At 44.1% G+C, this 23582-nt stretch overlaps 1 protein-coding gene across 2 annotated transcripts in view; it reads right to left on the bottom strand.

The window, feature by feature from the left end:
- Positions 1-2056: 2056 nt before the first annotated feature.
- The window catches only part of VSIG10 (V-set and immunoglobulin domain containing 10), a 38952-nt gene continuing 17426 nt past the window's right edge, over positions 2057-23582 (bottom strand). Inside the window, exons 3-9 of one of the 2 annotated variants that reach the window (XM_040251621.1) lie at positions 19591-19893; positions 17442-17702; positions 10498-10791; positions 7603-7713; positions 7273-7285; positions 5579-5793; positions 2057-4727 (exon numbers count right to left, since the gene is read on the bottom strand). In XM_040251621.1, coding sequence (XP_040107555.1) covers positions 4675-4727; positions 5579-5793; positions 7273-7285; positions 7603-7713; positions 10498-10791; positions 17442-17702; positions 19591-19893 — 1250 coding nt within the window. In that variant the 3' untranslated portion in view covers positions 2057-4674. Of the gene's footprint in view, positions 4728-5578; positions 5794-7272; positions 7289-7602; positions 7714-10497; positions 10792-17441; positions 17703-19590; positions 19894-23582 lie in introns of both variants that reach the window. The other variant, XM_040251620.1, reaches the window with a different exon arrangement.

Here is a 23582-nt window from a genome sequence, read left to right as displayed (position 1 = left end):
ATGCTGGTAATACAGAAGCTGGTAATACACACACAACATGGAGTGAAAATTGCTCAGCTGCGTCCAGATTTTTGGGACCCCATGGACACTGGAGTGGGTAGCCTTTCCCGTCTCCAGGGCATCTTCCCAACCCAGGGATAGAATCCTGGTCTCCTGCATTGCGGACAGATTCTTTACCAGCTGAGCCACAAGGGAAGCCCCAGCACATGGAGAGACTGGATTTAAAAGAACCTGGGAAACAGGTGACAGTAGGAAACATGGGTTTGGTTAGAAGGTAAGGAACTTGAAAATGGGACAGCTTTGATTAGAGTTTAGGAAGCTTGGAGTGAAGTAGAGAAACACAGGAGAGACAGTGACCCAAGAAAAAAGCCTCTAACAGGGATAGGGAGTGGAGTTGGGCCTCCTCAAGTGGGAGTTGAGGTGAGGCTTTGTTACTGTTTTTGTTCAGTCATTCAGTCTTGTCTGACTCTTTGCCACCCCATGGACTGCAGCATGCCAGGCTTCCCTGTCCTTCACTGTCTCTCACACTTTGCTCAAACTCATGTCCATTGAATCGGTGATGCCATCCAACCATCTCATTCTCTGTTGCCCCCTTCTCCTGCCCTCAATCTTTCCCAGGGTCTTTTCCAATGAGCTGGCTCTTTGCATCAGGTGGCCAAAGAATTGGAGCTTCAGCTTCAAAATCAGTTCTTCCAATGAATATTCAGGACTGATTTCCTTTAGGATTGACTGGTTTGATCTCCTTGCTGTCCAAGGGACTCTTGAGAGTCTTGTCCAGCAGCACCGTTTGAAAGCACCAGTTCTTTAGCGTTCAGCCGTCTTTATGGTCCAACTCTCACATCCATACATGACTACTGGAAAAACCATAGCCTTGACTATGCAGACCTTTGTTGGCAAAGTGATGTCTTTGCTTTTTAATATGCTGTCTAGGTTTGTCATAGCTTTCCTTCCAAGGAGCAAGTGTCTTAATTTCATAGCTGCAGTCACCATCTTTAGTGATTTTGGAGCCCAAGATAATAAAACCTCTCACAGTTTCCATTTTTCTCCCCATCTGTTTGCCGTGAAGTGATGGAATGATGCCATGAACTTAGCTTTTTGAATGCTGTTTTAAGGCAGCCTTTTCATTTTCCTGTTTCATCTTCATCAAGAGGCTCTTCAGTTCCTCTTCACTTTCTGTCATTAGCGTGGTGTCATCTGCATATCTGAGGTTATTGCTATTGTCTCCCAGCAGTCTTGATTCCAGCTTGAGTTTCATCCAGCCTGGCATTTCGCATGATGTACTCTGCCTATAAGTTAAAATTAGCAGGGTGACAATATACAGCCTTGATATACTCCTTTCCCAATTTTGAACCAGTCCATTGGTTCTAACTGTTACTTCTTGACCTGCATACAGGTTTCTCAGGAGGCAGGTAAGGTGGTCTGGTATTTCCATCTCTTTCACAATTTTCCACAGTCTGTTATCATTCAGTCAAAGGCTTTAGCGTAGTCAATGAAGCAGAAGTATGGGGACCACTATTAGCTGAGCCCAGTGACTCAAAAACTACCAACCACTGCAGTGAGCCAGCAGCTTGCAGAAACTGTCTTTTCAGACAGTCCATCAGTCTACTCCTCTATGATGATTCCTACCCTAACCCTTTAACGTTAGAAAACAGGCAATCTGACCAAAAAGAGATATGTATTTGAGGATATGCAAATACAATGGAGATATGTATTTGAGGTTATGCAAATACAATGGAGAGAGTAGGTAGCATCTGCAAGTCATAGAAAAGAATAAAATGGCAGCAAGAACAATATTGTTACCAGTATTGGGAAAGCTAGTTAAAAAAAAATGTGGATGGCAATCCCATTTCCCCAAATCTTTTAGTTTACTAAATGAAGATCTAAATGAAGGTCACTAAATGAAGATCACTAAAGCATTTATTTAAAAATAACTTTATTCTATTATCTTAAAAAAAATCCATTTTCTAACATCAGGATGAATTTCTCCCAACCCCCCACCTCCATACCAAATATTAAAATGTAAGTAGTGCAGAGAGAGCTGTTTCTTTCTTTTTGCATCAGTTCCTGGCCAGAACCATGGTGAGAAATACCAGTTGGCACATCTTGCATCATAATAAATTTTACCCAATAAAGATGATTTTCCAGGTTTCAGTGCCTAGGTTAGGGAGATTTTCCATCATGGGCTTTCTTGCTGCAGTAACAGTAATAGGTGTGTGCTTGTGAGAATGGGAACTGATATCAAAGCTACAGGATTATGGGACCCGCTCCCCAAGGTCCACCAGGTTTTGCGGAAAAGGAATGTCAGTTGCAATGGCCCGGAAGTATTTATCTTCTAGGTTCTGATAAGTATATCTCCTGGTCTCCAGTTCACAATTCATTCAGGTAAGATTTTTTTTTTTTAAAGCACAATGTAACGAGTTGGACTTTGCCACAGAAAGTCTGTAACCCACTGTCAGTGAAGTGCTAGTGGAGTTGAGGATGGGTCATCTTAAAGAACAGAAAAAAAAGCCCTAATTCTTTAAAAATCCTTAAAGCTTGAAGACACACACCCTCCCCCACCCCCCGCCAGTACTTCAGCTCTTAACTGACCCAACAATATTATCGGTGCACACAGGGCTTAGATATACGTGACAGCAGTCACAGCTCAGCTGGACAAGGGTTTATCATGTTTGGCACCAAGACCTTGAAGCTCCCATTTGCAAGGGGGAAATCCTTTCTTCAAGATTTCCTATCATCAGGTGTGCATGCAAGAGAAGAGGAAGTCACAAGGAGCATTTCTGTTATCTTGCAAATCATTGTATGCCTTCCAGGTAGGGAATTCTGGATTTCCCCCTTGCAACCGGGCCTCTCCCCACCTACAGTTTCTCTGCTTTTTCCTTTTTAAAATATGGTTGCGTCTGCACAGTGGACTGTCAGATCCAGAAATGGATTCATCAAAGACTAGCTCAGTGTTCAATGACTTTAAACACAGCCTGTCTTAAGTATCCCATTCTGAAATGATACTAACTTAGACTGGTGAGAGTGGTTAAGTACATGAGGTTCCATGCAGCAAAAGATCCAGCCCATCAAGAGAACAAGGCCACAGGTATTCCTGAGGGGCGGACACTGCAACCAGCCTCTGACTTCCCCAGTGTTCTGAGCTGAGGACAGGGCTCTCACTTCTGGTGACTTCCTCAGTTTAGTTCCTTCATCCAAGAAAACTGACCTGCCCCAGCCACACCTGCAGGGTAACCCTGCAGATAACCAGCTTCTCATCTTAGAAGTCCCAGGCCCTGTTATTGGAGAGGGAAGTTCTCCTGTAAGTCTTGGCTGTTAGAGCAGAATATGCAGTATTAAAGAGTGCACATTCAAGTCAGATTTTCAAGTTTAGCACACATATTTTACACCCTTAGAAGGTCCCTGACATTTAAGAGATTAGGATGAAATCAGAAAGAAAAGAAAAAAAAAAAAACTCTATACAGGGATCTACTGGCAACAATAGCAGCTCCAACTCATCACATGTTACTCTCATTCAGAACTTGGCATTATTGAGCAGCGTATCCTCCTAACATCCTTAGGAAGGAAATACGTTTCCCCAATCCCATTTCTGAGATCAAGAAACTGAGGCCACATGTCTGCTATGTTACAAAACATTCCTCCTGCCTTTTTCAAAGCCACAGGAGAAAGGAAGGGTGGGAAAGTCAAAATTAATAGTGCATCACCTAAGAGGCTTTTCTATAAATATGAAGCTCTGACATATGTGAGGTTCTGGGGAAAGGCACTTCCTCTTACCGGCCCCTCTCTCTTTTGAAAAGAATTTCATCTCCAGGACAGCAAAAATCCTCAGGAGAGCTCTGATGATGCCCTGGTCTGGAACCATTCTACAGAGAATGAAAGGCCCAGGCAGCAGTTTGTAACTGAACAGCAGACATCTTTCTCCCTTCCACTAGAGAAGGCAAAGGAGAAGGTAACTAACATCTGCGGAGCATCTGCTAGGCACTTGCACATCCTGAAGGACCTCAGTCCCCACCATAACCCTATAAAGTAAGTGTGATTTCACCCATTTCACAGATGAGGAAACTGAGGCTCAGGGGAAAAGGTAAAGCTACCTGCCCAAGCCCATGAAACAGGCAAGGAGCCAGGTCCAGAGTGAAGCCTGGGTGTTTCCAACTCAAAACCCAAAGCAAACTGCCTCCCTCTGATTAACAGCAGTAACTGGCACCTCTTCACCTTTCCAGAGAGCTGATGTTGACCTGGTTCCTCAGCTCACCTAGGCAGTGAGAAAGGAAATGTCCTTATCACCCCACACTGTTCCCTTGTGTACCGGGATGGGCTAGTTACAGACCTTTAATAGTGATAAAGGACAGTGAGGCTTACTGCCTCCCCCTACTTCTGCGACCCCATCTCAGCATCAGTCAACCTGGAGAAAGCCCAAATCCAGCTTTCCCCCCACACACTACCCATTCCCAAAGCTTTTCACCATCCTTGAGAAAAGTTACAGTAAATCAAACCGATTTAGAAAAAAAAAGGCAGGGTAGGAAAGATGTATGTGTGTTTTCCTATTTTGCTGAGAACCTCCAAACCCACTGCAGCCCTCCGGCAGGGGTGCAAGTCAAGTAAAGCAGAATATGAAACTCATCTTGAACATAGCTTTCCAAGCTTTTGAGACAGGATATCAAAGGACAGTTGTCTTCTTCACACTGGCCTGTCTTCTTGAATGATGTCACTCTGCTGCTCACTGCTGTCATCTGTACGGGAGGGAAAAGTAGACCCAACTCTTGAGTGGTGCTCTCAGTAGAGATGACTCTGTTTCCCCCTTCAGTTTTCTTTTTCAGAAAGGTGGGGGCTGCTCAGCTTGTAGGGTCTTAATTCCCTGGCCAGGGATTGAACCTGTGCTCCTTTCAATGGAAGTCTTAGCCACTGGACCACCAGGGAAGTCCCTCCCATCAGTTTTCAGTCACCTTGATTTCCAGTCCTTTACTGGTGAGTTTCATGAATGAGCAGTTGGAGCAGGGTGGGTTTCCCTGCCTTTTACCCATTCTTTCTACTCAGAATCTACTGACATGCTTGACACTATCCACATTTCTTGGCTCCTGACATTCCCCTCACCTGGACCACCCTCTGCTTTCTGCTTGCTCAAACTCAACTGTCCTGAAAGACATGCCTCATAGCCCACATCTTTCAGAAAATGTCTCCCAACCAATGCATCCCTCTGGGCTCTCATCTTTCTCCTGAGGCCCTGTGATTTGTAAAAGTATCATTCATCAGGCAAGTAATCATTCCTTTGTGCCACAACTCTACTACCCTTGCAAAGGGTTGGTTAAATCTTCCTTCTATTTTCATTTTCCCCTCATATTTTAGTCTGTTCGTCCTAACTGCTTTCGTAAAGTCCATCACCATTGGTCTTGATTTTCTGAGAGCTGGCCCTCAGTAAGTATTTATCAGTTTAATTGTCGTGTTGGTAGTTGATGGGAGATTCTTAGATTCTAGATTAAACTTTAACTGTCTTTCCTAGGCCTTAAAGAGCAGACCCTTGGAGACTTCCTCCTGGGAAGCCCACCACAACCTTGCAGAGTGCTTTAAAGGGCGAAGAGCTTACCCTGCAGAGCCTGCAGTCTGTTGCCCATCTGGTCCACATTCCCGTTCACCAGCACAGTCACTCTGTGAATGTGGCCATACTTGGTTATTTCTATTGGTGACTCCTCCCTCTCACTAGCTTCCTCCTCTTCCTCTTCTGCAGCATCTGCCTCTTCCTCCTCCATCTCTTCCTCTTCTGAATCCACCAAAACCATGACATCACCCATGTCTTGCCTCCTAATTTCCAAAAAGGAAGAAATGATCAAGAAGATACCCTGTTTTCTCCAACTTCAGCCCTCACCGAATAGGGAACATTTGGTTCTCTGCATCCCCTTTGGTAACATGGACAATTCTTCATGGACTCAACGTGGTTGAGTTGTGAGATGGAGATGATGACCTTTCAAAGAGGTGCGGCCACAGACTGTCTAGATAATCACACCATATGCTGGGTGAATTTTATCATCCTCCCTCCCCTCTCCCTGCTGTTCATCCGCAGGTGACCTCAGGGTCCCAAGCACCCACCATTTCAGTTCCCCTTGCAGCACGCACAGAGATGCTTTGTTCCTTTCCTGAAATGCCCTTATTTCTTCTCTACTCACTGAAATTTCTCCTTTTCATTATTCAAAGCCCTAGGAAAGTCTTCTCCCTCCCCCTGCAGCCTTGAGCTGTGACTGAGTTTGGCGTCCACAGCCAGCTGTTTGGCACTGAATTGTCCTCTAAATGATTGCTAGTTCTGCCTCCCCAGCCAGACTGTACATTTCATAGGCCAGTCACAATCCTGTGAGCATGACATTCTCATTTAATCCTCACATCTGCCTCTGAGAAACAGTTGAGGAAACAAAGGCTCAGAGAGGGTCAGGGCTTTTCCAGGAGCCTCAGGCTTGAAGGGCAGAGCAGCCATGTGAACCCAGGTCCACTTATTCCAAAGCCTTTTCCCATTATGCCAAGCTGCTCCCTCTTGTGAGAAATAAGCCCGGGGAAGGACAGACTCATGCCAAAAATGACCCTCAAAAATGGGGCAGTACAGGTAACACTCCCATGAAAGATGGTGCCAGAACAATGAAATCTCATTATTTGTCCCAGAACAGTAATACCCCAAATTATAAGCAGATAAGAGAAGCGAAGAGAAGAGTTCCTCGCTCCTGCGCAGGCTCTCCCGGGAAGTCAAGTTCCACTTAGTTGTTTCTCCCCTACTACGGTTCCCTCCTTTTGGGAGGGGCTTCTGGGCATACGCAGACTAGTTTTCCAAAGCACGCTGTAAGATGATAACTTATTCTTCCTTTTAGCTCTTTTCAGAAAATTAGATAAATACATGAATGACTGAGCTCAACACATACATGCTGTCCTTATGCCTCAACGACAAACCAGCAACGTGCCTCGCCCTGAGGTATGGCGTTGAAAAAGGAGCACAGACTTTGCAATCAATCAGCCCTGGGTCTGACTGCAGGTATGGCCATCACTTTCTAGATGAGCTTGCAGAAACTGCTTCAGTGAGCCTCCCTCACCTTATCTGGAAAATGGCGATGCCAGGAGCACCCTGAGGAGTGTATGATGGGGTCTCTAATAATGCCTGACGAAGCCCCAGCCCTGGGTCTGGCCCCTAATGGGTCCCCAGTGGTAGTGGTTACTACTGCTCTTATGAAACGTTATAAACAAAACATCAGTGGAAACAGATTATGGAAATTGGTTTCTGATTTGAGTCTAGGGGACACTCACCTGAAAGTGCTTCCTACTGAAAGGAGAAAAGAAAAAACATTAATATCCAATAAGACCTACTTTGGCCTCACAGAAGTTTCTAAGCCAGCTAACAGTTACAAAAGGATGGGCAATGAGAAAACTGACCCAATACGAGATATGACAGGGTGCTCAGGAAGGGTACTTGGGTGCTTCATTATTGCAAGCCTGGACCCAGTTTGGAAGCCTACAGAATGGAGCTTCAGGTGGGAACATAACAGGGACCATCTTCCCCCACCCACCCCCTCTCAGGAAGCCTGCAAGAGAAACAAAGGGGCCCAGGAAGTCCTTACCATTCCGGGAAGCTCTTACCTTTCCAGCAGAACACAGGGCTGTAATACAACAGGAGCCCGGCAATAATGGCCAGTCCCAGCAGAAGGAGGCTCACGACGGTGGCCACGATTCCCCCGATGTTTAGAGGTTCTGCAAAGACACACCACATCCTTCACTTATCCAGGTGACACACACTCAGCTAGGAGTGCAACACCTCTCCTCCCCTGCCTGGATCCTGCTCTTATCATGGTTTTGTGACCTTGGGTGAGGCATATGACCTCTTTGTGGATTCTATTAGTCACTCAGTCATGTCCAACTCTTTGCAACCCCATGGACTGTAGCCCACCAGGCTTCCAGGCAAGAATCCTGGAGTGGATTGCCACTGCCTTCTCCAGAGGAACTTCCCAACCCAGGGATCGAACCCTGGTCTCCTGCTTCACAGGCAGATTCATTACCGTTTGAGCTACAGGGAAGCCTCATGACCTCTCTGTAGAGCAAGACAAATATCTCATTTTCCTATTTCATACAGTTTGTGGGAATCTAAGGAAGCATGTGATGCAAAAGAACATTGGAAAGTTAAAATCTATGTCTTCATACATCAAGACGTTGTTAAGGCTACAGTAATTAGGAATATGAATTACTAGTGCTGCAATGACATGACCAACAGAACAGAATAGGAAGGGACTTCTCTGATGGTCTAGTGGTTAAGACACTGGGCTTCTACTCTACAGGGCATACGTTCGATAAGAACAGGTCTATGAACAAAAGGAAACTTGATATAGGACAGACTAGTGAGTAAAAAAGGAACTTTTCAGGAAGTCATGCTAGACCAAGTGGTTATCCAAACTGGGGGTGGAGGAAACTTGATGTCTACTTCCTCCATTGACCAAAGTCAACTGTAGATGGACTACAGAGTTAACTGTGAAAGGGAAGCAATAAAACATTAAGAAGACAATATAGAAGAATGCCTTCATGACCATAGGATAGATAAGGATTTCTTAAGACACAGAAATGCTACTGATACAAGAAAATATTCATAAAATCAACCACATTAAACAACCTCTGCAAATCAAAGGATACCATAAAGAAAGCAAGAAGGACTAACTGAAAGATATTTGTAACATGTAAAACAAGGAACTAGTATGTGGAATTTCTTAAGAACTCCTATATATCTATAAGAAAGAGGAAAACATCAAAAGAGACAATTATGGGGAGTTCCTTGGTAGCCCAGTGGTTAGGATTCCAGACCTGAGTTCAATCCCTGGTTGGGGAAGATCTAGAAAGCCACATGATGTGACCAAAAAAAAATTTTTTTTAATTTTTAAATAAACTAAAACTTTTTTAAAAAGCACAATTATATATTTCATAGAAGAAACCTAAATAGCAAATAAACATATGAAATAATGCTCAGTCTTCTTAGTAATCAAAGAAATTCAAATTAGAACCACAGTGAGATTTCATTTTGTACTTGATGAACAAAAATCACAAAATCTGTGGTTGAAAATCTGGGACAACTGCCATTGCAAATGGAAATTGGTATAACCACTTTGGAAAATAATTTGGTATTACCTCATAAAGATAAAAATGTACATAACCTATAACCCTTCATTTCTACTTCTTGGTACAGATATGCTGGAGACATATTTGCCTGGGGACCTGGGTATATGTGCACGGGGGGCTGGGTAAAAGATTTTCACAGCAAGACTGTTCATCACAAAAACAAAAAATCAGAACAACACAAATGTCCATCAGCAGGAAAATCAACAATTTAGTTGTGGAATAGTGCTACAGTGGAAAATTAAGCAGCCATGAAGAGGCATGAAATATAATTACACATGTCAGCATGAATAAATCCTGGAAAACAAAATGTGGAGTAAAAACAGCAAGTCACAAAAAGACTACATTTGTATAATAACAAAATTTTTTCAGAACTCTAAAACAAAACCTAAACAATGTATTATCAAGAAATGTGCACATATGCAGCAAAATTTTTCTTAAATAAAACATGAAACTCAGGAGTTACCTTTTTCAGAAGGCGCAGGATGAGACTGAAAACAGGCCTACAGGTAGGGTTGCCAGATAGAATACAGTATGCCCACTTAAATTTGGATTTCAGATAAACAATGGATAATTTTTTTAGAATAAGTATGTCCCAGGATTTCCCTGGTGGGACAGTGGCTAAGCCTCCATGCTCCTGATACAGGGGGCCTGAGTTCAATCCCTGGTCAGGAAACTGTATTTCACATGCTACAACTAAGACCCAGTGCAGCCAAATAAAAAATAAAAATTTTAAAAATTAAAAAAAATAAATTATGTCCGATGCAATATTTGGGACATAACACTAAAAAAAAAATTCTTTGTTTTTCTAAAGTGCAAATTTAAGTGAGCAGCATTTTTTTTTAGCTTTGCTGCTATTGTTTTCTAAATCTGCCACACTACTTACAGGTAACTTCAGCAGTGTTGGTTACTGTTCTATATCTTAAGTGGGATGGTAGTTTTTTGGGTGTTCATTTTGCTGTTATGTTTCACAGCTTACATTATATATATATATATCATTATATCTTTTGTTTTAGACATGTATTTTAATATATATTTATATGTTTTCTATATATATATATATTTTTTTTCTTTAGGATGTAACTGATATTAAATAACTTTTGTATCTTCCCTGGTGGCTCAGGTGGTAAAGAATCTACCTGCAATGCAGAAGACCCGGGTTCGATCCCTGGGTTGGGAAGAAATAAATTTTTTATCTTGATACAATAGTTAGAGATTTAGGACCGGACAGTAATTTTCCCATCCCTCTCGTCAAGCCACAGGTAAGCAGATATGCCCCCTCCCTGACGGCAGTGACACATGTAGAGGGAAGCAACAAGCTGTCCCCATGCTGGTCCTCTGAAGCTCTGCTCCCCCAGGGTCACTTCCATCACTCACCTTTCACGCTCAGCCAGATGTCCACCTCCCTCACCCCTACAGCATTCTCAGCCCGGCAGACGTAGTAGCCCTCATCCAGGTCCTGGGAGCAGTTGCGGATAGTGAGGGTGGAGCTCTGGCCACTCTGGGTGATGAGGTGGTGGCCGCTGGGCTGGATGACCACCTTGGGCTGGGTGAGGTTCCTCAGCCACATGATCTTGGCAGGGGGGTAGGCTCCAGACACCTGGCAGGTAAGCGTCACATTGCCCCCCACGAAGCAAGTCTTCATGGGCTCAGAGAGAAGGGAGGGGCTCCCTGGCCATCAGAAGAAAGTAAAGAAAGATAAACATTTAAGGAGATTCCAGCAGTGACCTGAGAATTTCAAGAATGTTACTTGTTTTGGAACAAAGCAACTCCAGGAATATCTGTACCACACTTGGTCTCGTATAATAATAAAAGATAATATTTGTTGAGGATTTACTATGGGCTAGGCACCCTATATATTAACCCAACTAGTTCTCAACAATAATCTTGTTATTCCCATTTTGCAGATGGGGAAACTGAGGAACCAAGAAAGTCAAGTAACTTAAAGTCACACAACTAAGGAAGTGAGCAATTAGAATTCAGGGGGACCAACTGTCCTGGGTTGCCCAAGATTGAGGGGATTCCCAACACCTGGGGGCTTTCAATGCTTGTGAAATCCTAGGCAAACCAGGATGAACTGGTCTGTGTAAGAATGGAACCCAAGAAGTCAGGCTTTTGTGGTCCACATCTCCTTACTTTCTATGTTCTAGGCTTCTGTGTGTAAAAACCACGCTGATCAGATAAAATACGGGCACACACCCTGACAAGGGTGTTCCAGCGGACAGAAGGGCACCTGAACTAGTTTCCTGTTGTTGCTGTAACAAATTGCACAAACTTAACAGCTTAAAACAATACAAATTAATCCTTTTATAGTTTTATAGTTCTGGAGGCCAGGCATCTGAACTAATCTCACAGAACTAAAGTCAAGGTGTTGGCAAAGCTGATTCCTTCCGGAGGCTCAAGGAGAGAATCCATTTCCTTTTTTCTCAGCTTCTAGAAAGAAGCCACCTGCATTGTTCGGCTCATGGCCCCTTCCTTGAATTACTCCTTCTGCTTGCATCTGTCATAACAAATCACTACCGCACTGACCCTCCTGCCTCCCTCTTTTGAGGACCCTCGGGATCACACTGGGCCCAACCAGAGAATCCTGGACAATCTCCCCATCTCAATATCCTTGATCACGGATGCAAAGTCCCTTTACCATGTAAGGAAACAAATTCACAGGCTCTGGGGATTAGGATGTGGATATCCTTGGGAGGCCATTCTTCTGTCTACCATAGGTCTGTCCTAGAAAACTCAGACTGTGCAGCATCCCTCTGGCCTTGGGGTCTGATTTAAGGGGGAGACGGGGAGCCATGAGATCTGCTATGAGGATCAGTCTGTATCCTTCACACGGGAAGCCTTTCCCCCTAATGCATATCCTCTTGGGAAAGGTAGTGAATTCATCTTGGGAGGATTTATTAAATCCATATTTTCAGCAGCTGAGGGATACAGAGCAGCATGCTGGGTTCCTGCCCAGGAGAGTGAAACTACACGCTTCCCCTTGGCAGTTGTTCCAAGAGAGAAATCTAGCGTTTCACTGCTGGTGTCCAGGGAAGAAGAGAGGGGGAAGGGGGAGGGGGCTGGGAGTGGAACAACCTCTCTCTAGTTCGGGTCAACAGAGGAGAATCGCCCAAACCTGGTTTTGCTCAGAAAAACCACCTGCGAACACCCCTTCTTGAATCAACTATCAGATTCCCCCCCATGTTGTTGCTAAATTACTCCTTCCCTGCTTGTGGTTAACCAGAATTTCCTTTGGGGTCACAAAGCCAGCAGCAGTGACAAGCCTCATCAGTACGTCTGTATTTCAGGGTCCCAAACCAAAGTTTGAGAAATGGCCCCTTCTTCTTTTACTAAAGGCAAAACAAACAGTCCCCCAGTGCACCTCCCCTGCAACCCAAAGGTACGTGCTTTAGCCAAATGCAGCATTCACCCCTCAAAAAGCTATGTCACCAGCCAGCTCGGGTGGCACTTATAAATTCAGAGTTTTGTTTAAGACGATGCTGTGTGCAAGGGTGGGGCAAGGTGGGGTTGGTGCTGCGGAGCCTCACAGATCTGCAGGAGATGGACAGAATGCTAGGGCCCTCACACACGGAGCTCCATAACACTGCAGCTTGTCATGAGTTGAGTTGGTTTCTTCAGTTTTAGGGGGCCTACATGCCATATAATATGGTAAAGGACAGGGAAGCCTAGAGTGCTGCAGTCAATGGGGTCTCAAAGAGTCTGACATGACTGAGTGACTGAACTGAACAGAACATGCCATATAAAGAAGGATCTGGGGAGTTCTCTGGTAGTTAAGCGCTTAGGAGTCAGTGCTTTCACTGCTGTGGCCCAGGTTCAGTCCCTAGTTGGAGAACCAAGATACTGCAAGCCATGCAGCACAGCCACAAAAAAAAAAAAAAAAAGAGAAAAATAAAGAGAGATCTGGGCAGCAGGAATCCCTGAAAGCATTGCTTTTCATCAGCTTGGGGGCTATGCTGCCCTGCATCCCTGGGTGGATGTTAGTATTGCCCTTCAGTGATTTACTAGTCCTTCTGTGCGGAATAATCCAGAGCCCCTCAACCCCGAAGGCATTGCTACTCAAGGTGTGGTCCTCAGACCAGCAGGATCAGCACTTCCTGGGAGCCAATTAGAAGTGCAGTCTTGGATCCACCCAGACCCAGAGAGTCAGAATCTGCATTTTAACCAGCCCCTCAGGTGACCAGCATGCACATCCAGGGTCGAGTGCCCATGAGGGAGGTGGGTTGAACTGGATGGCATCAGAGTTGAGAAGGGTCCTGGCTTTGTGCCTATTTCCCGTGCTCCTGGAATTGGGAAAACTTCTGGTCAGCTCCCTTTTCCAGACACATTTCTTAGCCCTGAGCACATATTTAGATTCAGATTACAGGTCAAGTCTCAGGGTCACAGGAATAATGATTTAGGCAAGATCTGCAAATAAAATGAGAGGGTGAAGGCAAAATAACAAAACTCGCCAGCTGCCTCTGCCAATTTCAACCTCTCTCAGCATCAGTCCATCATGTATTTACTTCCTGGGACAGTCCACAACACACTTTGGGCATTTCCCCATTATGTACCACCCTGAGTCTGCTTTCTAGCTGCATGAGTCTGAGCAAGTGTTTCACCTTCCGTAAAATGGAGCGTCCTCCCAAAATTTGTGTTCATCTACAAGCCCAGAATGTGGTCTTACTCAGAAATGGAGTCTTTGCAGAGGTAACTAGTTAAGGATCTCAAGCTGAAATCATCCCGGATTGAGGGTGACCCAAAATCCAAGGACTGGTATCTTATAAGAAGAAGGGAGGGACTTCCCTGGTGCTCCAGTTGTTAAAGACTCCATGCTTTCACTGCAGGGGGTGCAGGTTAGATCCTTGGTAAGGCAACTAAGATCACACGTGCCACGTAGCAAAAAAGAAAAATGAAGAGGGGAAGGCATAGGGAGACACACCCACAGAGAGGAAGGCCACATGAAGACAGACGCGGGCACCAGAGTGATGGAGCCGCAGGAACACAAAGCCATCAGAAAGTGGAAGAGGCCATGAAGGATTCTGCCACGAAGGCTTTGATGGGAGCATGGCCCTGCCAACACCTTGATTTCAAACTTCTAGCTTCCAAAACTGAGAGAGGATAAACAGCTGTTGTTTTAAGCCACCACCAAGTCTGTGGTACTGCAACTCCGGGAAACTGATTCTGGGGGATAATACTGCAACGGCTCAGCTCACCAGCTGATTGAGGACTGAACAAGACGCTGTGTGCAAAATACTCAGCACCTGCACAGGGTCTGCACTCAATAAAACATTACTGTCTCTATTGCAGTTGACCCTAGAACAACATGGGGGTTGGGGGGACCAATCTGTGTGGAACCTAAAATCTATGTCCTGCTATCTCTGCCTCAAACACAAAGAAAATGACTCACCCAAGGACAGGAAGCTGAAATAGTTTTGGACAGCATCAGGACTCAAACCCTAGTTCTTTTGATTCCACATCTTATGCTTTCTAATCAGACACAAACTTTCCCCACACTGAGTTAAAGATCTATAAAATGAAAATATAGGTACTATATTTATTGGGGAAAAAATCCACATGTAAGTGGAACCTCGCAGTTCAAACCCGCCTGTGCTGTTCAAGATCAGCTGTATTATGATATTGCCATTTTCTGGTTTAAGTTTGCCAGACTTCTCTCTCCAAGTTTAAGCGTTTTAAAGGGAAGGACTCTTCCACAGCACCTGGCACCATACATGCATCATGTCTGCCTTCAGTCTTGTCTGACTCTTTGCAACACTATGTAGCCTGTCAGTCTTCTTTGTCCATAGGATTCTCCACGCAATAATACTGGAGCGGGTTGCCATGCCCTCTTCCAGGGGATATTCCTGAACCAAGGATCGAACCGGCATCTCTTATGTCTCCTGCACTGGCAGGCTGGTTCTTTATCACTAGCCACCTGGGAAGCCCACTTGGCACCAAGCTGAGTACCTAAATCCCACACGAAGGAAAGATTTGCCAGATCAAGTCTGGAAAGAGGTCACCTGGATAAAAGCAAGGGCCCTGGCGTCAGACCAGCCTGGCTAAGTGCTGCTCCATCACTTAAGAGGTGGCTGATCCTGGGTAAGTTAGTTTACACATGTTATCATCTACAAGTTACGAATCATCCTAATTTGCAGGCTACTATGAGGCTTACAGATAATAAGTTAATAAGTAAGAGACAAAGACCTTTTGAGCACAGAAACCTAAAACAGGACTGACAGAGGCGACCCTTTCAAAATCAGAAATTGCTCATCACTAGCAGAAATGTCACAAATATGGTTTAGGAACAAGATATGCCAGAATAATATCTATAATGTGCATGACAGTTCTATGAAATTAAGTGACTCTTGTGACATAAGAAACGATGAAGAAGCCAATAAAAAGAATGGACAAGATATGAACAGATAACTCACAGACAATATATAGGAAGCCAATAAGTGTATAAAAATTATCAACCCCACCAGTGATCAAAAAAACCCAGATTAAAACAATTAGCCATGTCCCAACCAGCAAACAGGAAAAGTTTTAAAAAATCAATAAGACTCAATGTTGGTGGAGATACTGGGAAATAAATATCATCCCATGGTCTTTCTAGAGAGAGTGCCTGCCAGTAGGTACAGGGTTTCTTTTGGGGTGATGGAAATGTTCTGGATTAGAATGGTGATGGTAGTACAACACTGTGAATATACTTAAAAAAAAAAAAAAAAAACCACTGAAGTATACACTTTAAAATAGTGAATTTTAGGGAATTCCCCAGTGGTCCAGTAGTTAGGACTCCATCCTTTCACTGTTGAGGGTGCAGGTTCATCCTGATTGGGGAACTAAGATCCCACAAGCTACATGGAGCAGACCTCCCCCCACCCAAAAAAACTAGTGAAATTTACATTATGTGAATTATATCTCATTTCTTAAAAATTGCCCCCAAAACAGTTCAGTCAGATTTGGTCCATGGGGCACAGATTGCCAACCCTTGTCCTTGGGCAGAAAGTGAGTCCTGGTCCCTTATGTTGCCCAAGGCCAGGTGCAGTGCCTGACACAGAGGGGACACCTGAGGACAGTGTGCTCAATTAGTGGGAAGGTCAACCATTCAAATGCCACTTGCCTAGGAGAACAAGCACTTGCTGGTACACCAGGGCTCACTTCTCAGCATGTCCACTGTCTACACTGCACCTCTGAGGATTATTATCATAAACTGTGAGGACAACCTCACCAGGGCCAACACAATCCAACATACTTTGGCCCTGGCTGACTCACTGTATTTGTCTCCTGAGGCCGCTGTAACAAAGGACCACAAACTGGGCGGCTTAAAACAACAGAAATTTTTTCTCACAGTTCAGAAAGTCTGAAGTCCTAAATCAAGGTGTCAGCTCCTTGCCCTGTATGAATTTCTGGCCTATAGAAATCATGAGATAATGATTGTTGTTTGAAGCCATTAAGTTTAGGGATAATTTGTTCCATGAACAAACTGAACCTCTGTCATTTGTCAACAGATAAATGAACCTTGTCTGTTTTGTTCATGACTCCATCTTCAGGACTTAGAAACTTGTGCCTGGCATGTAGTATGTGCTCAATTAGTATTTTCAAGAGAAAACCAGCTTGGACTAGAACCAAGAAGTTTCATTATGCATCTTTAAAGTTTGAAAGGAAGGAAGCAAAGCATAAGGAAGGGCGTAGGGAAGGAATGGAGTGAGAGTTTGGAGTTAGCAGATGCAAACCAGTATATATAGAATGGATAAACAACAAGGTTCTACTGTATGGCACAGGGAACTATATTCAAGATCCTGTGATAGGGACTTCCCTGGTGGTCCAGTGGCTAAGACTCCACACTCCCAATGCAGGAGACCTAGGGTCGATCTCTGGTCAAGAACTAGATCCCACATGCCCACGTTGAAGATTAACAATTCTGTGTGCCACAGCTAAGACCTGGCACAGTCAAATAAATAAATATTCTGTGATAAACTACATTGGAAAAGAATATTAAAAAGAATATGTATATATGTATATGTATATATGTATGTGTGTGTATAACTGAATCACTTTGCTACCCAGCAAAAATAACACAATATTGTAAGTCAACTATACTTCAATTTAAAAATTAATTTTAATCAATAAATTAATTTAAATTAATGATTGATTTTGTTAATAAATAATTAATTAACAATACTTTGATTTTTTTAAAAAAGAAAATGGGAGGAAGATATGAAAGGAATTCAGTTCACTCCAACACCCTGGGATCTCTTTCCCAGACCTTCTTTCAAAGGGTTGTCCCAGAAGACAGGAAGGTAAGTGGACCCCAACCCCAGGACAAGGCAAGGCAGACTCACTGATCTGTACCACACAGCTGGCTCCCAACTCTGGCCCCACTATGTGACTCCCGACACACTTGAACTTCTTGCCATCTGACAGCTGGGACTGGCTCAGCATCTCCACCCCCAGCTTTGATGTTCCCACGACCACACCTCCTGGCTCTTCTGTCCACAAGAAGTCTGGGTCTGGGTATCCCCCAGCCCAGCGACAGTTGAGCTGCAGTGAGAACAATCCTGGCGACACCTCTGCCCAGCACTGGGGGGCTGACGGAGGGGGAGCTGCAAAATACCAGAGAACATGGCCTTAATCACAGGCTAAAATGAGCCACTGGGCTGACTCTAAGGATTATAGAACCAGGGTATCAAAGAAACAGCAACTCCAGTTAGTGTACCTTGAAATAAATCCTAGCACAAATCAGTGCCTGGCAAAAGTTGGGTTTCCCTTGCTGGGTGTTAAGTCTCTGAAGAGATTTGCATTTCTCACTAGCCACATGTGGCTATTTGATTTACATTAATTATAAATTTAGTTCCTCCATCATACTACCCACATTTCCTAGTAATCACACGTAGGAGGTGGCCACTGACCACACACAAGAGAATATCTCCATCGTCACAGAAAGTTCTACTGGACACTGCTGATCCCTGGAGGGCATAACAGGAAGAGAGAGACTTATTCATCCCCAATCCTCAACACACACTTTTTTTTGCTATGTGCAAATACAATTTAAAAATATATATCTATAAAAATTTAACAAATTACAAACTTGTAATGTAACCCATGTAGTCATATTATACATAAAATAGTTATGTATTATGTATATATCATATATTTATATAAAAGTATTTTCTATAATATGTAAATATTTTAAATACTTTATATATTTTATACAAAATACATAAGTAGAAATCTAGATCTCATATGGGTAGATATGTGGCATCTACAAGAAAAATTATCAGAAATACATCAAAACGGTGGTGAGAGTACAAGTGATTATTTTCTTCTTTCTACTCATCTGTGTTTCCCGCAACAAGGAAATGACTTTATATAACTTTATACACAATAAGTGTCATTTATGATAGAGAGCATTGAGACTTACAAAGGCTCTGAATAATGTATAAAGTAAGCGTGTCATTACCCTGCCTACTAATTTGCTGTTCTCATGCTCCCTTTCGTTAGTGTGGATTATGAGTGCACCTTGCGTTTCCACAGTGGTTTTCCTCCACTGAATGTGTGCATGAGTATATTTGGTTGTTTCTTCACCTGCAAAATAAAGCTTCATGAACTACGTGTTCTTAACAGCGCTAGAGGGCCTGAGTTAATGGACAACATGAGTAAGGAGAGATGAATGGATAAACAAATTGTAGTAGATCCATAATACAGATACTCTTCAGCCATAGGTGAAAACAAGTACTGGCACAAGCTGCAGCAGGGATGAACAGTGAAAACATGATGCTAAGTGAAAGAAGTCAGTCCCAGGGATTTCCCTGGTAGCCCAGTGTTTAAGACTCCGTGCTCCCAGTGCAGGGGGTGAAGGTTCCATCCCTGTTTGGGGAATTAATGATCCCATATGCCATGCATTGCAGCCCCCTGCCTAAAAAAAATAATCTCAATTAATAAAAAAAAAAAAAAAGCCAGTCCCCAAAGGTCACATAGTGTATGATTCCATTTATATGAAATGTCCCAGGTTCATGGATATAGAATGTAGGTTAGTGGTTGCCAAGGTCTGGGGAAAGAGGGTATGGGAGTGACTGCTTAATGGGTACAGGGTTTCCAATTTGGGGTGGTGAAAATGTTTTGGAAATAAACATGATGGTTGCACAACACTCTGAATAGACTCAATACCACTGAATTGTACATCTTAAAATGGTTAATGTTACATTATATAGTTTCACCTCAAAAAAAAAAAAACAAACTTTAAACCTGGCATAAATTCCCTTCCGTGGCTCACAGGGACTCTCCTGTACCCCTAGTTAGCAGCGAGCTTTCAGAAAAGGCAACATTCTCTCTGACATGCAGTTCGGGTGTGTCCGTGTGTGTCGAGGGAACCACAGAAGCAGGTTAGGACCCGTGTATCAGGGAATTCTTTGCACATAAAGGGAGACACAAACACACAGGTCACAAAGGGTCAAGGTGGAGGAGAGGAGGAGGGGAGCATTTCTTACGCACAGTAGACCAGGAGCTCGGTGGTCACCTTTCGATGTCTCCCGCTGAGCACGTTTTTGGCCAAACAGGTGTAGTTCCCTTGCAAGTTCTGTGACATTAGTAACAGCGTGAAGCAACTGGCTGTCAGGTTGTTCCCGAAGAGTTCAGTGGTGGAATCTGGGGCCTGGAACCACCACTCAACCATGGGCAGAGGCCGGGATCTGCTGCTGCAGCTGAAGTCCACCTGGGAGCCCTTGGCTGCATAGAGGGTGCCGTTGGGGAGCCTGCCAGTGCTGGAGATGTTGACCTCAACCTGAGAGGGGCCATCTGCAGACAACAGGGCAGTGGGGAAGGCAGAAGAGTTAACTGGAGCTCTTCACCAGCATTAAGGGACATAGAAATGATCAAGCAGCAGCCAGTGAAGATGACAATACTTCTTACTATGTGACAAAGGCTGTGTGGAGTGCCCTTAGGCATGCTCTCATTTGTTGCCATTGGTAAGTCGTTAAGTCATGTCCAGCTCTTTGCAACTCCATGGACTGTAGCCCGCCAGGCTCCTCTGGCCATGGGATTTCCCAGGCAAGAATACTGAAGCAGGGTGCCATTTCCTTCTCCAGGGGATCTTTCTGAAGCAGGGATTGAACGTGCGTCTCCCTTATTGCAGGTGGATTATTTATCAGTGAGCCACCTGGGAAGCCCAGGATATCACTCATTACGTGACAAGTGCTGTGCCAAGTGCACGGTCTCATTCACTCCTGAGCAACGACATGAGCTTCACTGAGGGGATCAATCCATATACAATAGGGAAAACGCAAATTGATCCTTCTCAGAAACACTGATGAGTGGAAAGGGTATCTGTGCATTAAAGAGTTAACATGGCAGGACTTCCCTGGCAGTCCAGTGGTTAGGACTCTGTGCTCTTACTGCCTGGTCAGGGAACCACAAAACAAACAAAAGGAGAGTTAAGGTAACAGACCTGGGTATGCTTTCCTTAGAAAAGCCTGCCTGTAAGGTTGGCCTTGGCTGGTGACTAAGACCTTGGATTTCAGGAGGGTTCCCACCATTCCCAGAACTGGTAAGAGTGGGGTTCACTGGGTTTATGCTAAGCACCTGCTTTCCAAGAGTCTGGAGTCTTGGTATGTGCTGGGCAGAGGATGCCTACATGACCAGCCTCAGTAAAAACCTAGGGTACTGTGTCTCTGATGAGTGTCCCTGGGAGACAATATTTTAGACATGTGGTCACAACTTGTTGCTGGAGGAATTAAGCATGACCCATGTGACTGCACTGGGAAAGGACTCTTGGAAGTGTGCTCCTGGCTGTTCTGTGAATTCTCCTAGGGAATCAGTGAGCCTGGGAGTGGTCTTGGGGACCCCTCACACAATGTCACACTGAAAGAGAAGGAACACTGGTTCCAGCCCCGATCTTGAACTCCACTTATTAGCTTTGTGACTTTTGGCAAAGTATTAAACCTCTCTTAAGCCTCTGTTTTCTCATCTGTAAAATGGGGGGATGCTAGAACCCATCTTATGGGGTTGTCATGACAACTAAATGAATTACCATTACACAGTATTCAAAACAGTGCCAGAAATGTCCTCTCACCATTTTCACCCGATGCACCTAAAATGCCACATCCTCTTTGATGAAGAGATCCATCACCTATTTATGCTAAAGTCCTGTAGAGTGTTACCACTGCCAGAGACTTCCTCTTAAGAAGAGTTCAGAAAGGGCAATGCTTGGCCAAATGAATAAATCTATGACTGTAGAATTTTGAACAAAAATACGCCAGAAAGGACTTCCCTGTTGGTCCAATGATTAAGAATCTGCCTTCTAATGCAGGCAACACGTGTTCGATCCCTGGTCCAGGAAGATTCCACATGTTGTGAAGCAAGTAAGCCCATGTGCCACAACTACTGAGCCCTCAAACTGCACCTGCTGAAGCCTGCATGCCTAGAGCCTGTGCTCCACAAAAGAAGCCACCGCAATGAGAGGCTCAAGCACAGTGAAGAGTAATCCCCGCTCACCGCAACTAGAGAAAGCCTGAGCACAGCAATGAAGACCCAGCACAGCCAAAAAAATTAATAATTTTTTTAATGCCAGGAGGATACATTATTAGAGGGAGGAAACAGCCTTCCCAGAGCCCCTTAAAGTACAGAAGCTACTTCACCTATTTGGGGGCCACTGTGTAACTATAGAATTGTGTTTCTGAGAAAACTATTCTTGACAATATCCATTTCTAGTTGGAGCTGGCTTCTAATTTGCTGGAATGATTTGCTGGAATCATGTCACTTCCCACAGAGGAAAAGTTATACTGTGGTTTGGGAGGTGCTCAAATCTCCCACTGAATGTTGGCAACCAGCTGGGTAGGTATGTAGACCGGCAGGTCCTAGGGAGTGCCCACAGTTGGTGCGCACCCAGTCAAGCACAGGGTATCTCTGTGGTATTAGTAGCCACGTCTGGACCAGCAGAAGTATTGTGGTAGACTGGGCAGCCTGGGTCTACCAAACTGTGGTCTGGAGGGTCACAAAAGCCTGTCATGAACAGTGCAGACCCCCAGAAACTGACTGGGTAGGGCTTTTGACCAGCACAATCCTCAGGAAAAAAAAAATGGTGTTGGATACAAGGAATAGATGAGAATGAAGCAGATGAAAGGGTTAAAAAAAATTAAATGAGGGAAACTGAAGGGTTTTCTGGATTGAGTGTTCAAAAGTTACAGTTCACCTATAAACTCTTGGGTTGAGTCTGCTTTTTTTTTTTTTTTTTTTAATAGTTCTAGAATGTAGGACTCCTCATTCCCAACCTAGGGCTTAGGAGTCAATTTATCCTCAGTTTTATTTGCTTATTTATTTTTTGGCCACACCACTTGGTTTGTGGGATCTTAGTTCCTTGACCAGAGATCAAACCTGTGCCCTCTGCATTGGAAGCATGGAGCCTTAATCACTGGGCCTCAAGGGAAGCCCTGAGTCTGCTTTCTTAATTAAAGCTGATGCCACCCATATAAGATGAATTTAATAAATGTGTGTGTTCTAACTGCTCCACCAAAAAAACAACAACAAAAAAGCTGATGCCATCTTCTTAAACCCTTGGGGTTCTTCCCCTACTCTGACTGTGAAGAAGGCAGCACCCATTTCCATCCCTCCTACCTTTCTCTCCACCCTGCTGCTATTCCTAAACAGAAACCACCAGCCACTTCTACTTGCAGGATGATGGTGGCAATCACTCCAAGAGACAGATGGGGAGGAAACAGAAATAAAACAGCAAACAAACAAATAAAATATAGAGTGGTTACAAAGGTTTAGCATCTTATGGAGGCCGTGGTCATGTCAAGTTCTGACTTGTGGATGAACACCTTAGCCTAATTGTTATGGGCGTGGACTCTGGACCCAGACACACCTCGGTGTAAATCTTACAGCCACTTCTAGACAGACAACCTCGAGCAAGTGTCCTTCCCTTCTCTTAGTCTCCTGTCCTTCCTGTGAAATGAAGAGAAAAGGAGTAGCTTCTGCCACCAGGTTACCAAAGGCTCCAGTGAAATGAAAGAATAATTCTTACCCTGGTATTTTGACATGTGGTTAACATTCTATGGGCTTTTCCTGTGGCTCAGCTGGTAAAGAATCTGTCTGCAATGCAGGAGACATGGATCTGATCCCTGGGTTGGGAAGATCCCCTGGAGAAGGGAAAGGCTACTCACTCCAGCATTCTGGCCTGGAGAATTCCATGGACTGTATAGTCCATGGGGTTGCAAAGAGTTGGACATGACTGAGCGACTTTCACTTCACTAATACTCTATACATGTTAGCTAACATTGTTATCAATAGTACACCTGTAGACTGATTCTAGAACAGGCATCAGCAAATGATAGTCCACTGTCTCTTTTTGTACACCCCACAAACTAAGACAGTATTTACAGATGAACCTTCAAAATCGATTTGAGAGAAAACACTAACTTTGAACCTCAACTAAGTGAAATGTTATCTCCCCGACAAAGAATTCCATTCTTCTAATTAATAGGCCTGTA

Source organism: Oryx dammah, unplaced genomic scaffold (assembly GCF_014754425.2).
Source record: "Oryx dammah isolate SB20612 unplaced genomic scaffold, SCBI_Odam_1.1 HiC_scaffold_12, whole genome shotgun sequence".
NCBI lineage: Eukaryota > Metazoa > Chordata > Mammalia > Artiodactyla > Bovidae > Oryx > Oryx dammah.
Note: the sequence above shows the minus strand (reverse complement) of the source record. Positions and strands in the feature narration are given on the sequence as shown.